At 39.6% G+C, this 16,699-nt stretch overlaps 1 protein-coding gene across 4 annotated transcripts in view; it reads left to right on the top strand.

The window, feature by feature from the left end:
* Positions 1-16,699, top strand: part of LOC139960153 (alpha-L-fucosidase-like) — a 111,765-nt gene that overhangs the window by 82,476 nt on the left and 12,590 nt on the right. Inside the window, exons 1-6 of one of the 4 annotated variants that reach the window (XM_071958305.1) lie at positions 3,750-3,812; positions 6,031-6,456; positions 12,223-12,329; positions 12,804-12,931; positions 14,094-14,227; positions 15,059-15,156. In XM_071958305.1, coding sequence (XP_071814406.1) covers positions 6,038-6,456; positions 12,223-12,329; positions 12,804-12,931; positions 14,094-14,227; positions 15,059-15,156 — 886 coding nt within the window. In that variant the 5' untranslated portion in view covers positions 3,750-3,812; positions 6,031-6,037. Of the gene's footprint in view, positions 1-3,749; positions 3,813-4,305; positions 5,273-6,030; positions 6,457-12,222; positions 12,330-12,803; positions 12,932-14,093; positions 14,228-15,058; positions 15,157-16,699 lie in introns of those variants that run through there. The other 3 variants (XM_071958307.1, XM_071958306.1, XM_071958308.1) reach the window with 3 other exon arrangements.

Raw genomic sequence — 16,699 nt, 5'->3', positions numbered from 1 at the left:
ATTATATTCGAGAATGTCCGACGAAATATGAAATAAATTGAGGGGTTTAATGAGAGAGGAATGAAAAACGCAGAAATTGCATATTATTTGGAATTGTGGGAAAGGAAAGTGAAAAGTGATCTTTTGAATGATATAAGCGGTTAGTCATACCCATGGTATTCTATTATCATTCTGGTAGTCTATTCCGTCGAACAAATGCCTATATGTTCATTTCAATTAGTAGTATACTGTGTTGTTTGATGTTTGCAACTTACCAAAGTGGTAGTTGAATATACGCATCTAAATTGAAGTATTAAACAGATGCAATAAAATTGGGTGTCTACAAACCTAAGATTAAAGACCCGCTGCACATTAACAGCCAACGAGCTACAAATCTAAGCCTCCGCCGCAAAACTAAGACCACCCACCCCCCTCCCCCCCCCCCCCTCACAAACTGCAAAACCAAGACCTCATCAAAACTAAGATCCGCACATGCATGTAAGGTAGATCACTGCCATAAGGATCATGCACTGGGGATGCGGGAATATATATTTTTCGATGACACAAATGCAATGATTGATCAGTATCAATATTTAAAACAGCACCAGTTTTAATTAGAAAACTGGGCGTACTATAACTAAATGATTGTGCTAAGAGAGGTAGAGCGCATTTTCATCTGAAAATACAACACAAAACGCTATAAAATGATTTGAAATATTTTGCATTAACATCAGCCAATCAAATAAACTGTATGATTTAAGAAGTAGACCAGTGTCGCAACCAGAGCTGCTCGGTCGGAAATGTGCCTCCCTCCCCCACTACCACCATCGACGGTGTCAGTTTGACTGCGTCTCTTTCATGTAGTGTGTAGTTTATCCCAGTGCATGCGGTGGGTTGAAATTCTAACATATAAAGTCAAGTAAACCTATATAATAATTAAGGTGACCAGACGTCCCCGAAGGTTTTCTAAAACACTCATAGTATACCTTAATATCCTCAAAACGACTGAATATGCATACAACTCATATTTAAAGGGTGTGAAGACTCGCGCAAAAGAAACGTCTAATGCCGGTAATCTGACCTAGTTTCGAATGAGGTGTAACAGAAGTGTTAGACACCACCATCGATCCCAGAAAATACGCACACAGCTTGCTAACTTCGGTAATTAGACACTATTGTACAGTCAGTACATACAGCTGCGGTCAATACCCACAGCACATCTAAGGTCCAGCTAAAAATAACAAGGTATCACGTTTCATTACTGTCTGTATTTTGTAGCGACAAGCAGAAAACTTCCCTTGCAAGAACGTTAACTTTTTCAGAGCGCGGCCCGCGGTTTGGGGCGAGTCTTCAATGCCTTTAAGCTTACTCTGGCTGTTAGACCGAACAAAATTAGGCTATAGCTTTGAGACCTATTGCTAGCTTATGAGCCTGAGGTCAGGGGCGTAGCGAAGGTTTTTTTGTTGGGGGTGTGGAGAATTTGATTTGCCGACGGATCTGGAAGTGGTGACTGAAATGGGGGAGGGGTCTAAGGTGAGGTGGGGTCCCCTCCCCTTTGGAAAATGTTTAGTTTTGAAACGTCCTTAGATGCAATCTGGTGTATATTTTAAGTCAAATTTGATTTGCCGACGGATCTGGAAGTGGTGACTGAAATGGGGGAGGGGTCTAAGGGTAGGGGGTCTACCCCTCCCCTTTGGAAAATTTTTAGTTTTGAAACGTCCTTAGATGCAATCTGGTGCATATTTTAAGTCAAATTTGGCACGGAAGAAGCTCCCGTTCTCCTTTTCTCTATTCAGCTTTCCTTCTTTCTTCCCCTTCCGCTCTCTTCACCTTTTCTCCTTTTGCCGACAGACCCAAAATTTGCCGACAGCGACCAAATTATTGGGGGGGGGGTGACACCCCCCACCCCCCCGCTCGCTACGCCCCTGCCTGAGGTTGTTGCATGTTTCTCCCTACAAAAATTATATATATATATATTATACAAGTTCAGATAACAGCAAAACTCACTCCTACTCTTTCGAAATTAAGAATATCATCTTCCCTATATCCTAATTCTCGAAGAGTTGCTTCCATTTTCGACAGTTGTGTATTTTATTCCAATTCCGTGTTGACTATTCAAACGATGATTCGGTGGGCTTGAAACAATAACTCCCGCTAGCTCAAATCAAAGCCGTATACTGAGCTTCGAGTTCTGTACAAATTATCAAAACTTCGTGTTTTCACAACACGACATTTTCATTTGATTAATATGTCGCTTCCAACAGTTATTGTCGACATTTACAAGGTATGTGACTAGCCCTGACATTTTTTATATTACCCCGGCCTTCTGCCCATTTACCAGCATTCTGTCTGAAATCTAGGACAATGACCTTTTCTCCCACTGAAATGTAACGAGTAGGCAATTGCTGTTTTGTTCATTGCTTTTGCGAAATGGTATCGCCCAATAAAGGCTTAATATTGCCAGATTAAACCAGATATAAAGCCAGATCTGGGATTTTGGTAAGGGTAGGAATGTAGACAATATTTATCTCAAACAAAAGTAATTATTCAACCAGTCATGACATATTTTCAATTAAAAGCACTACACATCAGCATGTCAAAATTTGGTATAGGCCTATGGTAATTTAATAAACTAAATATAAATCAAAAACTTGACCACCTAAGCAAGCTAATTTACGAAACTAAAGCACTAAGAATGATTTTCTCTTCCCCGAGGTTGTCATATGGAATAAACCCTTCAAATATGGAATAAAATGTTCGAAGAATTGACCTCGGCTCATGATATGGGTTCCTATGGCGACCCTTATTAACCCTAGTACTCCTGCGTGCTTATTCGGTTTCTTCGCTTTGGGAGGAATCACTATATATGTTCTCTTCTCCCACCCCGAATGAATTAATAAGTACTATTAATAGAACCACCATCCGCCATCATAAAATATATTACTTCCCCCTCACTAGAACTGGCACTAGCCTGAGCTACTCTTGCTTCTTCAATAAAGAATTTAAAAGAAAGCACAGCCTGCACCTCTACCCATGATGAGAACGATCGTAACTTCTTCTCCTTGGGCAGGAGGTATAGACTACACCCGGGCGTTCGGAACTACCCTTCTTCTCCTCTGCCACTTCCTTCTCCAACTCATCTAGTCGTTGACGCATCTCGTCTAGTAAGCCTGCCATCTTTCACTACGCCTCAAGATAATCCCTTGAAGTTCCTACGTCCTTCAGTCATCTGTGCATTACCCCACTCGTACTACCCAATGTAAAGCCGGGGGTGGTTAGGTTGTCGGTGTACGGTGACGCCCATGGGGGGAGATGGGATGACACAAATGACTGAGCCATATATCGGTTTTATTGGTAAGCAGTATTTTTTTTTTTTTATTTATTCGCATTTTTATCCAGGGTTGCTTATTCAGCAAAAGCTGGTTTCCAATAAGGCCATGCTTTTTACATTAAACGTTATACATAAAAAGTAAAACATAGCAACACAAAAACAATTAAGTATACAGATACAAAACACTTAAAGCTGTAAAGTAGAGACAACTACAGTATATCTCTAGTGAGCTCTTATAGAGCTTTAACTTGCCACGCAAAGGTGAAAATAAACATTTTCGAATCAATGAGGTGTCGCATGTACGCGTAGTGATTACGAGCACTGAATAATAAGTAAAAGTTAACTTTGTTAGAGACTTTTGGCTTGGTGTCTAGCCCTCAACAAAAGTAACTGTGGGAAGCCAAAAAGGTAAAATAATGCGTATTCCCACACATACTACCTAATGGCAACTAACGCGATTCTTGACTTAAAGGGACTGGACGTTATACGATTGTATTTAACTGTAACTAAATTTGAAATGGTTGTCTTAGGAAATAATTGACACTTGGTTAGGCTAGTAGTATACCTAAACTAGTCCTAGGCGACGTCTTTCAAGTATTTCTTATCTACAACAAAGCGAAAGCAATTATCGGTAGCAGATCAGCTTATCATACGGTGCAATTATTGCTTGGACTACTGTAGGCTAGAGACCCTATAGGGTCTCTACTGTAGGCCAAACGTACAACGGATCTTCTGCACGATACATGTGTGTAGAATTTGTGTTGTTATTTGTATTGCTTAGAATTGTTGTTATCTCCGGCCAGTGAAAACTCCGTCGCTCTATCACTGCCAGTAAACTTCCTGTGCTAAGTCTGTTGACGAACAGGTACGTCAGGCCTATCGTTAGCCCTATTTGTCCATAATTAAACTTGCTAAACTCCACATATACATTCTAGGCAAGCTAGGTTTGTAGAGACAACTCAAGAAAAACACAGCTGCACCCGGTGGTAGTGTATGCTATACTGATCTATTACTCTCATATTCTCATCTGTCACAGAGACAGATGACATTCCGTAGTGTACAGATTACAGTACATATATAGAAAACAATACTTAGTATTACTTAGGATTACATAGGCCTAGCTATTCTTAGGATTACTTACATAGTGTCTTCCTATCTACCCAGTATCATAGATATAGTAACTATTAACAATAGGCTAACCTGGATAAGGCCCTGGCATCTACTAAGTATGCATACAGTAGGTAATACTAATATGACTCACATCCAGGTACCTTACAGGTTAAGGTCACGACATGGGTGGCATACAATTTTTGTTTTCACAATATGATTTACGTGTGTACATACATATAGTTGTAAAATGTGTTGGTGCTAGTATTACTAAGGCGATTGGCCTGTTTACACTACTGTATGCCAAGATCAATCTACATACATGCGGTAACCATAAATTATAGTCTCGATCCTCAGGAATTGAAATGCCATTTGTTTACATTAGATCAACTCCTGTTCCAAATCAGGGGGAAGGTCCCAAGGTGTTAGACAGTACGTTGTATTGTGCAGTGCTTAGCATACACATTTTGTATGTTAATTTTTTTTTATAACACTAGCTAACAGTTTACAGGTTACATGAAATTGTTCATCAGCATTTCAGGCAATGGATGTCACACACTGTTCAATCTGATTGGATGTATCTTCAAGGAGTTGCTTGTAACATTTGCAAGGCCTTACACAGAATAATTAGTGATTAACTTTTAAGGATTATGAATTTTAAATCTCATGAAATACTGGAAATAGTTTACAAACAGCTGTGTACAAAACCTCCTGTACATGTTTGCATTGGTGTAGCTAAACATTTTGTTTCCATTTTTCAATACCAGATAAATTATTCTCTGTTTATAAGAATTAATGTCTGCATGCTTGCCAGATCTATGCAAGACACCAAGTCCAAAATATTATCAACTACAGGTAATGTAAGAAGATAGGGAGGTGTACTCCCCGCCCACCCCTCCCCCACCCATCCAAACTCGAGCCCTGAATCTGCAGATCTACTCAGGAGCTTGAACTGCAATAGAGTTGAGTGTGGTACGCAAATGCAGGCGTGTAGCCAGGAATTTGCCAAGGGAGGGGTGAAACTGTAGATTCAGCATTGCAAACTATCTAAGCGTAGCGCCACCATGGTTGGCGCGAAGCGTACAAGAAAATTTTGGCTGAAAATGCCTCCCAGATCGCTGGAAATGGCACTTCCCAGGCCTTGTTAGTTGCATTTTAGCATTTTCTCTTTTGAAAATACTAGCGATATCATAACAACATTAAAAACAAATTAAAAAATATGCTCAAGGGGGGCGGCTGCCCCCTTCGCCCCCCCCCCTTGGCTACGCAAACAAAATAGATAAATCATGAAGATATATACCTCCCGTATTGCCTATAAAGAAGGCTTCTATTATGTTAAAATAATTTTCCCCCCAAATATTTGCGTTTTAAATGTTCCTTTCAGTGAACATTATAGTCAGTAATTTTGGTCATGTTTCCACATGATGTATGAACTTTGTTTCCCCTCACTCTGGAGCTACTGTCAATGTATTTATGTTTTCTGTATTATCCAGCAGTTGAACCATCAAACTATGCAGTTTAAATCCCCAAACTGTATTTTCAGACAACAGAACTATTTTCTTCATGATTTCAGAGGACTTTTCAAATTGATTTTCTTGTTTTTAACCTACTAGAATATATATGCGATTGATCCCTGGAATCAGAACAATGGTCAGAATTCCACTCAAGATGATTCGTCTAGGGCTGTACGCCCTCCTGTTTCTCTCGATCACAGAGGTGATAGTATACATTTCAGGTTTCAAGGGTGCAGCTGTCCGTTACAATCCTAACTGGAAATCTTTAGACTCACGTCCGATCCCAGATTGGTACGAAGATGCCAAATTTGGTATATTCATCCATTGGGGCGTCTACAGTGTCCCAAGTTTTGGTTCTGAGTGGTTCTGGTGGAACTGGCAAGGAGAACAAAGCATGAACTTTGAGGCATTCATGAGATCCAACTACAGGCCTGGTTTTACCTACACAGATTTTGCTCCCGCTTTCACAGCCGAGTTTTTCAACCCGAAACATTGGGCAAACATTATTGCAGCATCTGGTGCTAAGTAAGTAAAATTGTGTTTACTTAAATAAATATATTATGTCCAGTGTAACTTAATAATACTTAGTTCCATTCTTGCAGCTATTCTTGTTTTCATCGACTGGTATTATGGTAGATCTTCTTCCCCCTCCCCTCCCCCTCCCCTACCATGCTTGCCCCAACACCATACTGGATATTTGGTAGTAGACAGGGCAAGGCAAGGTGTTAAGTAATGAAGCCTACTGTAGCCTATCAATGGTTATCAGTGGAAACATCTATATATTGTAATCCATTTACACCAGCCTAGATAATAATGAGATAACCTGTCTGTACTGTATACTACTCACTTTCTTACACAGAAGTATAACTCAACATGTTATATGTACCATTTACATGTAAGATATGTCTCCATTCTATTGGGAAATGGAAATGGACAGAGCTTTCCTGAAATGGTAGCAAGAGATGGCTTGAGGTTAAGCCTTTGTTCATCAAAGATGATCATATGGGTAGATTTCTAGTTTGTCAAATGAGGTAATATTACAGAGTTGCTAGGGTAATTAACTATGAGCATTCAGGTGTTCTTTGCCCTCTGTTGCCTGCACACAGCAGCCTTGTGGAGTTGTGCTCATACTCATCATCTTGGGAATCTAGTATACTAGTGTGTCACCTGTGTCATGTACTCTGAAATCAGACTTGGGCTAGAGCATAAATACTTGACCTCTTAAGACAAGGGGCATTCTATTTGTTCCATTCTGTTGCCATGTGGAACATTGTCCTGTACTTGCACGTCAAGTGTCTGTATGTTACTAATCACACAGAGTACGTGACCATGACCTTATTGGTTGGGCATGTCTGGAGCCAGTTTGGGAGCAGGGATAGGGGAGGGGAGGGGAGAAGAATTCTCAAGATCAAAGTAAACTAGTCTTCTTTAGTCACCAAGTGAAGAAGCTGAGCACAACAAAGCAAAACAAAACCCAATGCAAGACACTTTTTTCATGACTGACATTCTTTCGTGAACAGTTGTTTCAGGTCCAGTTTTGTTACATCATCAGTTCTCGGAGACTGCAATTGTGTCTTGTGCAGTTCATGATTGCTGTGACCAGAATCAAACTTAGACAGTAGGCTGTTGTACTCTGTACTTTACTGCATAGTCTAATCGTTCCACAAAAATGGATAAGTTGCCAAAACCAATTTGAGGTGCAGTGCAGTGTTTGTGCAGAGTGTCCACAGAACTGTATAATTTGTTAAAATTCCCTTAGATTCATATTCCAAACTGAAGGAAAACTTACAAAAGCAAAATTATGTATAACTCATTATTAAATATCATGCCCACCTTTTTCATTACATTTTGTTTAATATGAAAGCAGGCTGACATAAAAAACAGAGGTAATAACTTTACAAAGCCAGATAGGACTGGTTTGTGTATAGCTCAATGGCAATCTGAGGTCACCAGAGGTGAAGCCTGAAACTGAAAAAAAAAAGATTGACGTTACTCTAAACCTGGTCCTGCTTGCTAGAAATATGTTTGGTTTGTAATTTCAGTCTAGTAAAAACAATAGTCCTATTGTTTTGTTGTAGAACTCAAATGTCATCTTGGTTGAATACATCATATTGCTCTGTGGATTCACTGTGTGTACAGTACATGAATCCTTTGGTTTATATGATAAGGTCAAAGGTCACCAGAAATCAAAGTTCAAAGTCCTTTTGCAGTACAGATTCACATGTGTGGATGCAGAAATGTTGGCACTGATTGTGAACTTGAAATCAGCAATGGCCAATGTAAGTACAGTAGTTTTAATACTGAACATGATGAAATTGTGGCAAGGAGTTGCTCTAGTTCAGCAAGTACAGTATGCCTAAGCTGTTTTTGTGGTTTTACATATATTCGAAGAGGTGGATTGAGATCAATATAGTGTACAAACTATAGAGGTACAGGTTAGTCCATTAATACTATCTCAATTGTAATAACCCTACACTGAAAGGATACAGAAATCAATTTTCAGTTGTTAATAACCCGGCAATTTCCTCTTGTTAATTGATAAATCACATGGACAAGGCAATATGAACAACTGCTTTGGCCTTCCTATTTATCATAAAAGAAATGTTGCGTTCACTTGTCTCATTTTACCATCCCAAATTGTCTATTCATGTTTTCTCGCAGACTTACCACAAGCACTGAATACCGAGTCGAGAGACAAATGTTTCTAATGGCCATGGGTTTACTGTACAGCACATTCAATATTGAATGGTCATGGGTTTGCTGTACAGCATAATATTCCTAATGGTCATGGGTTTGCTGTTCAGCACTAACAATAAATGACCATGGGTTTACTGTACAGCATATACGATATTTCTAATGGCCATGGGTTTACTGTTCAGCACATTCAATATTGAATGGTCATGGGTTTGCTGTACAACATAATATTCCTAATGGTCATGGGTTTGCTGTTCAGCACTAACAATAAATGACCATGGGTTTACTGTACAGCATATACGATATTTCTAATGGCCATGGGTTTACTGTTCAGCACATTCAATATTGAATGGTCATGGGTTTGCTGTACAACATAATATTCCTAATGGTCATGGGTTTGCTGTTCAGCACTAACAATAAATGACCATGGGTTTACTGTACAGCATATACGATATTTCTAATGGCCATGGGTTTACTGTTCAGCACATTCAATATTGAATGGTCATGGGTTTGCTGTACAGCATATATTCCTAATGGTCATAGGTTTGCTGTTCAGCACTAACAATAAATGACCATGGGTTTACTGTACAGCATATACGATATTTCTAATGGCCATGGGTTTACTGTTCAGCACATTCATTATTGAATGGTCATGGGTTTGCTGTACAGCATAATATTCCTAATGGTCATGGGTTTGCTGTTCAGCACTAACAATAAATGACCATGGGTTTACTGTACAGCATATACGATATTTCTAATGGCCATGGGTTTACTGTTCAGCACATTCAATATTGAATGGTCATGGGTTTGCTGTACAGCATATACAATATTCCTAATGGCCATGGGTTTACTGTTCAGCACATTCAATATTCCTAATGGTCATGGGTTTACTGTACAGCACAAACAATATTCGTAATGGCCATGGGTTAACTGTACAGCGTAACGATATTTCTAATGGCCATGGGTTTACTGTACAGCACATTCAATATTGAATCGTCATGGGTTTACTGTACAGCATATACAATATGCCTAATGGCCATGGGTGTGCTGTAAGCATATACGATATTTCTAATGACCATGGGTTTACTGTTCAGCACATTCAATATTGAATGGTCATGGGTTTGCTGTACAGCATATATACAATATTCCTAATGGTCATGGGTTTGCTGTACAGCAAATTCAATATTCCTAATGGTCATGGGTTTACTGTACAGCACATTCAATATTCCTAATGGCCATGGGTTTACTGTTCAGCACATTCACTATTTCTAATGGCCATGGGTTTACTGTACAGCACATACAATATTCCTAATGGCCATGGGTTTACTGTTCAGCACATTCACTATTTCTAATGGCCATGGGTTTACTGTATAGCACATACAATGGCTTGCCAGAAGAAGTCAGAAAAATGTGCCATCTCCGCAGGAAAGCTAGGGTTGAGATGCTCAACAACCCTACAGCAGCCAATAAGAACAACTACAAGACGTTTAACAAAAAGGTGAAATATGAGGTAAAACAGTGGAAAAGGAAACTCATAGAAAATGATGTCTCTGAAATGGAACATGCCTATAGTATGAACAACAGCCATGACCTCTTCAAAAAAGTGAGGAAGCTTGCTGGGGAGAAAACTACAACCCAGGCTGTAGCCAAAGACAATCAAGGCATTCTAAGGACAGCTCCAGACGAAGTGATGAAGTGCTGGGAAGATCATTTCAACAAACATCTAAACACAGAATTCCCCAGAGATGATGATATCCTTAAAACCATCCCGGAGCCTGTCAACCGTAATACCACAAGCTTACCGTTTACCCTAGAGGAAGTAGAAGAGGCTGTCAAAAAGCTGAAAAACAATAAAGCCTGTGGCTGTGACAGGATATCAGCTGAAGTACTAAAAGAAGGAGGACCACTGATGAATCGAATGCTCCTCAAAGTTATCAACAAAGCTTGGTCAGATAGGGAGATCCCAGAAGACTGGAGCAGAGGTCTGGTTACTCCTGTCTATAAGAAAGGTGACAAGCTTGATCCTGCCAATTACAGAGCCATTACTCTTCTGTCCATCCCTGGAAAAGTCTTCTGCAGGATGCTGCTTACTAGAATCCAAGATACTGTAGAAAACCACCTCAGTGAGGAGCAGTGCGGATTCAGAGCCTCCAGAGGAACTACAGATGCCATCTTCACAGTCCGCCAGATCTTTGAAAAAGCCAAAGAGAGGAAAATATCGCTTCACTGGAACTTTGTGGACTTCAAAGCAGCCTTCGACACTATTTGGAGGGAGGCTCTCTGGAAATGCCTGCGCTCAATTGGAGTAGATCCAAAGCTAGTAGACCTCATAGCAAGGATGTATGAGAAAACAAAGTGCTCTGTAATGGTGAATGGAAAGATCACTGAGTGGTTTGAGGTTCAAGTTGGTGTCAGACAAGGCTGCCTACTATCTCCCTGTCTCTTCAACATCTACCTGGAGTTTGTCATGAAAGAGATACAAAATCTTGACTCAGGTCTGAAGATGGGCAACATGTGTATAAACAACATCCGTTATGCTGATGACACCACTCTCATAGAAATGGACCTTGACAGCCTACAGGAGGCCACCAACAAACTTCAAGAAGCATGCACAAGATGGGGAATGAAAATCAACCCAACAAAGTGTAAAATAATGTCTGAAGACACCAAAGATGTTCTCCTTAACCAAGTACCTGTTCAGAAAGTTGACAACTTTGTCTTCCTGGGCAGCAATGTCCCCTCAATGGAAGAAGACGTCAAACGCCGCATAAGGTTGGCTTCCTGTGCTTTTGGAAGACTGAAAAATACCATCTGGTCAAACCATGACATCACCAGATCCCTGAAAGTAAGGATTTACCAGGCCCTCATTCTGCCAATAGCAACTTACAGCTCTGAATCCTGGGCACTCCGTGAAAAAGATCGTCATCGACTTGATGTCTTTGAAATGAGATGTCTCAGAGCAATACTGGGTGTCTCCATCCTAGATAAAGTGAGGAACAACACCATCAGACAAAGGCTGAATGTAACTACTACCATCAATGATGCAATCTGCAAGAGACGCCTGAAATGGGCCGGCCAAGTCTTTAGGATGCCGGAGCACCGGCTTCCATATCAAGCATTCAAGAATGACTTCAGCAAGCCAAGACCTCCAGGACGACCACCTTCAAGATGGAAGGACCTAATCCAGAAAGACCTAGGTATGACAACCCAAGCTGTTGAAAGTTGCGCAGCAGATAGACCAAATTGGAGGAGGATTACTCGCCAGAGGGCAAAGGGACACAGCGTCCTACGCACCTAAGTCAGTAAGTCACATACAATATTCCTAATGGCCATGGGTGTGCTGTACAGCACAATATTTCTAATGACCATGGGTTTACTGTACAGCACATACAATTTTTCTAATGGCCATGGGTTTACTGTCAGCACATACAATATTTCTAATGGCCATGCGTTAATTACTGTACAGCACATACAGTATTTCGTGTACTATTACACACACTATAGCAAATGGATTTAGTGAAACGGTTCTTAAAAAACCAATTAAGTATAGGAAATCTAACTGACTGTTTACATTTTTAAAATTTTTTTGTTATCTAGGTACGTGGTCTTGACGAGTAAACACCATGAAGGATATACCCTTTGGCCGTCTAAGTTTTCTTGGAACTGGAATGCCAAAGATATAGGCCCTGGAAGGGATCTTGTAGGTAAATGGATTATTATCAGACATCTCTTTCTTAATTTGTTATGTTACACCTTTGGTATATATTTGTGTGCTGAACTAGAAATGACTTGCCCTCTGTAACTAAGTTTATAAGTTTGTTGAGGGGATACAGTTTACATTACTTTCTGTATAGTATCACTCCAAATCAGCTATAAATATGCATCATGCAAATATTTAAAAAGTGCCTCAGCAGAAGCAATTTTCAAGGTGCAAGCCTCTTCTGCTCTCAAATATGAACTGTTGAGGGGGTCAAAGGTCCTTTAGTCACATTATTCTGTGTTTCGTCCTGTTAACAGCTCTGCCTTTGTATTTAACTCTCTGTAACATTATATATGTATACATATAATACATAATTATAATTATTACATCTTTCACTCTGTTTCACAATGACTTGACCACAGGTCACAAAAGTAACTTGATGCCTGTCTGACAGAATTGATTTCTTCTTTATTCGCAGGTGAACTTTCAAGAGCAATCAGAGAAACACACCTACGATTTGGTTTATATTTCTCCCTGTTTGAGTGGTTCAATCCCTTATACCTGCTGGATAAGAAGAATGATTTCAAAACTACACAGTATGTTGATGTAAGTTTTATCAAGTTGTAAACCTTCAATCTTCTGTGAAACTTCTTGTAAAAGTCTTAGAGAGCTCTGTGTTTAAGCATATCTTTGATGGTAATACAGTAGTAACAGCAATTAGTGTTATAAAGACCAAATTACAACCGGTGCAGGTGTGCTCAATGTGTTTGACAGGTGCCAAGTTAAAGTGACCAAATAATAACATTTAGAAAATTAAAAATTAATGCCACGCTTTAATCTGTTCGAAAATCCAGTGATCTTAAAGGAATCGGAAATGATTTGCCAAAAGCCAGGAACTGTGTGTAGGAAGTGGGGTCATCAAAAGGATTTAAAGCTGGAGAAGGTGATATGAATGCAGGGGTCCGCTTGTTAATGGCAGGGATTGTCTAGACTGATATCAGCCTATTGATGGTGATCTTGTAAAGTATGTGCATCAAACTAGAAGAACAACTAACGACTGATTCCAGTAGTAATCTGTGACAGACAAGTTTTGAAATAAGGGTGTCATACAAGGTGTACAATCAACAATTATTTCAGGATCATGTTTCACATTCTCACAAACTGGCTCATGATGTTTAGCATGTTTCAGACTGAAGGTGGAATATTTGGCAACATAAGTTAGCAATATGTTGCAGTGTTGTTTATGATTGATTGTGCAATGGTTAAGTTACAAAAGAATTAAACATGATATGATATATACGTATATCCGATTTTCAGCATTTATGTCACAGCAGGTTTTTCAAAAAACCTCTTGTTTATAAACTGTACTGTCATGATATGCTTCAAAACAAGTTTGACAACAGTAACAGCACTCTGAATTTATCCTGTTGCTGTTAGATTATGGATATGTTACTTTTGCCATATATTTGCTTCCAGTGGAGTATGCTTGAAAGTACCGTGTGGCATGTAGTGTGGTATACTTACCTCTTAAAACTGGTCTCAACTGGCTGTCTCCAAATACAAACAATCTGCATTGATCTACCAATTAAATTTCATGCCAGGCTGCAGATTTAACTAGGCTGTGATGTAGCCTAATCTGCAGAAGGAAATACTCTCAAATTGTTCATTTCATCAAGTGAGCCTATTGAAGCTAGTTGAGCACTATCGCGTTGGTACATTATAAAACGTTGATAGCTACGCGTGACATTTGACCCTTGACCTCTTTCAGCTGGTGATGACACCTCAGTTGAGCGAACTAGTCAATACTTACAAACCAGAGGTTCTTTGGGCTGACGGTGACTGGGAAGCCGGAAGTGAATATTGGAACTCGACACATTTCTTGGCTTGGCTCTATAATGAGAGGTTTGTTTGAAGAAGTTGTGAACGTTGCTGTAACCAAGAATTGAACCAAGAACCAAGAAGTGTATTATCAAGCACACTGCACAGGTTGGTAGGTGAGGTTGTAAACTAGTTCCCTCATTCTACCATACTCATGTTCCAAGTTCTTAAAGTCTGACCATATCAAAACATCCATCTGTGTTTGCCCCTCACACAGCCTATAGTCAACAAGGTTGTACAGTATTAAACTCACTCCTGTGGTTTCATATTCTGGTCCTTGATTTCTGACAACATGACAACATCAATCTGTTTCTGCCTCATACACAGCCTATAGTCAATACATGAACCTATTTCCGCCCCTCAAACAGCATAGTCAAAACATCAATCTGTTTCTGCCTCATACACAGCATAGTCAAAACATTAATCTGTCTGTTTCTGCCTCTTACACAGGATAGTCAATACATGAACCTATTTCCGCCCCTCAGACAGCTTAGTCAAAACATTAATCTATCAGTTTCTGCCCCTCACACAGCATAGTCAAAACATTAATCTGTCTGTTTTAACCCCTCATACAGCATAGTCAAAACATTAATCCATCAGTTTCCACCCCTCACACATAGTCAAAACATTAAATCTGTTTTTGCCCCTAATACAGCATACGGTAGTCAAAACATTAGTCTTTCAGTTTTCACCTCTCAAACAGCGTAGTCAAAACATTCATTTGTTTCTATTCTCATACAGCGTGGTCCAAACCTTCATTTGTTTCTATTCTCATACAGCATAGTCAAAACATTCATTTGTTTCTACTCTCATACAGCATCGTCAAACCATTCATTTGTTTCTACTCTCATACAGCCCAGTAAAGGATACAGTTGTCACAAATGATCGATGGGGTAAGGAGGCTAAATGCACCCATGGTGGATTCTTCTCTTGCGATGATCGTTACAATCCAGGTAAATATACAAACTGAACTCTCTTTATAGATGTTGATCTTAATCAGATAATTCACATATGAATCATGTGTAGGGATCGTCCCAGTGCGTTGAAAGGATATATTACATCAAACATCAAATCTTAATATCCAGTTTGTTAAAGCTTTACTTCTCCATTCTGGCTTCCATCTCCTTGTACTGGTCTTTGTCACTATGTATCATTTATATAAAAATTCCATGACCAGAATACCAAATGTAAGCAAAGTTCTCATCTGACAAACTTCTGGTTTTAGATCAGGTTTTATATAAATGGAACAAAATATATCCATCAGTCTAGTTGTAATCATTTGTTCAGGTTTAGCTAGAGTTTGTCTGCGTGTGTTATGTGATGTTGGGGATGGGGATTGCCAGCCCTCAGTCATCAAGTAAATAATAACTGCCCTCAGTCATCAAGTAAACAACCACCCTCAGTCATCAAGCAAACAACAACAAAATCTTGGTCATCCAAGTAACAATATCTGCCCGCAGTCATCAAGTAAACAAAAACTTCCTGCAGTCATCAAGTTAATTTATTTAACTGTTTAAAGACAAACAGAATCTGGAAAAACAGAGGTTGTCGAGCAGGCGAATGTACACGGCTTCGACCTCATAATACCATTACGTGTGAAGCAACAGATTTGCACAATGGCAACAATGAACTGACTCCAATTGAACAGATCATCGGGTCACCGTCCAACATTTCCTAAAACAGTTGAAAAAAGATTTAGGGTTCTAGTTCATATTCCTAAAATATTTAACAAATATATACTAAAGTGTCCGGTCTCGTTTACTTTATGGAATGCTCGTTCTGTTGTTAAAAAACTTCCGCTCGTGGCAGACTCAATATTGCAGAATGATACTGACATGTTTGTGATGACAGAGACTTGGTTCACTAGCTACTTGGGATATAACAATAACACAATGTGTTCAGTCGGTGTTGAGTGGATTTGATATTCACCAGATACCGAGGAGTCTCCTAATTGTTAATCCAATTAGAAATTATGATTCAACAATCCCCCACATTTCAAAACGTTTGAGTTGTTAGAAGCTAATGTGCATGTCACATCTGAAGTTATATGTCATGCTGTTGTGTACAGACCCCCCATCCGGAAATCTGTCGGAGTTTCTTACTGACTTTTCTGAAAAGGTGATTCATTCTCGGGGACGTCTGATAATACTTGGGGAATAAAACATACACGTTGAAGCCTCCGATAATGTTCATTCCCATAAGTTCCTTGATCTACTCCATTCACTGGGCCTTCATCAACATGTCAATGTTCAGACGCATAACAAGGGTCACACCTTGGATCTTTAGTATGAAAAGAGAAACTGGCCAATTTATTTAAAAGCATGGATCACGACTGGCTGATAACTTCTGATCACGCTTCACTTCACCACTGACCTTTCTTGTCCCCCCAGCTTCTATCTATCGTATAGAAATTAAATGACATTAACATCGAAGTCCTACAAGAGAGAGTAGAGTTGTCGCTCTCTGGGCTCATACCCCCAATGTCTCTTAGTGACC

The sequence above is a fragment of the Apostichopus japonicus genome, chromosome 19, assembly GCF_037975245.1.
Source record: "Apostichopus japonicus isolate 1M-3 chromosome 19, ASM3797524v1, whole genome shotgun sequence".
Lineage (NCBI taxonomy): Eukaryota > Metazoa > Echinodermata > Holothuroidea > Aspidochirotida > Stichopodidae > Apostichopus > Apostichopus japonicus.
Note: the sequence above shows the minus strand (reverse complement) of the source record. Positions and strands in the feature narration are given on the sequence as shown.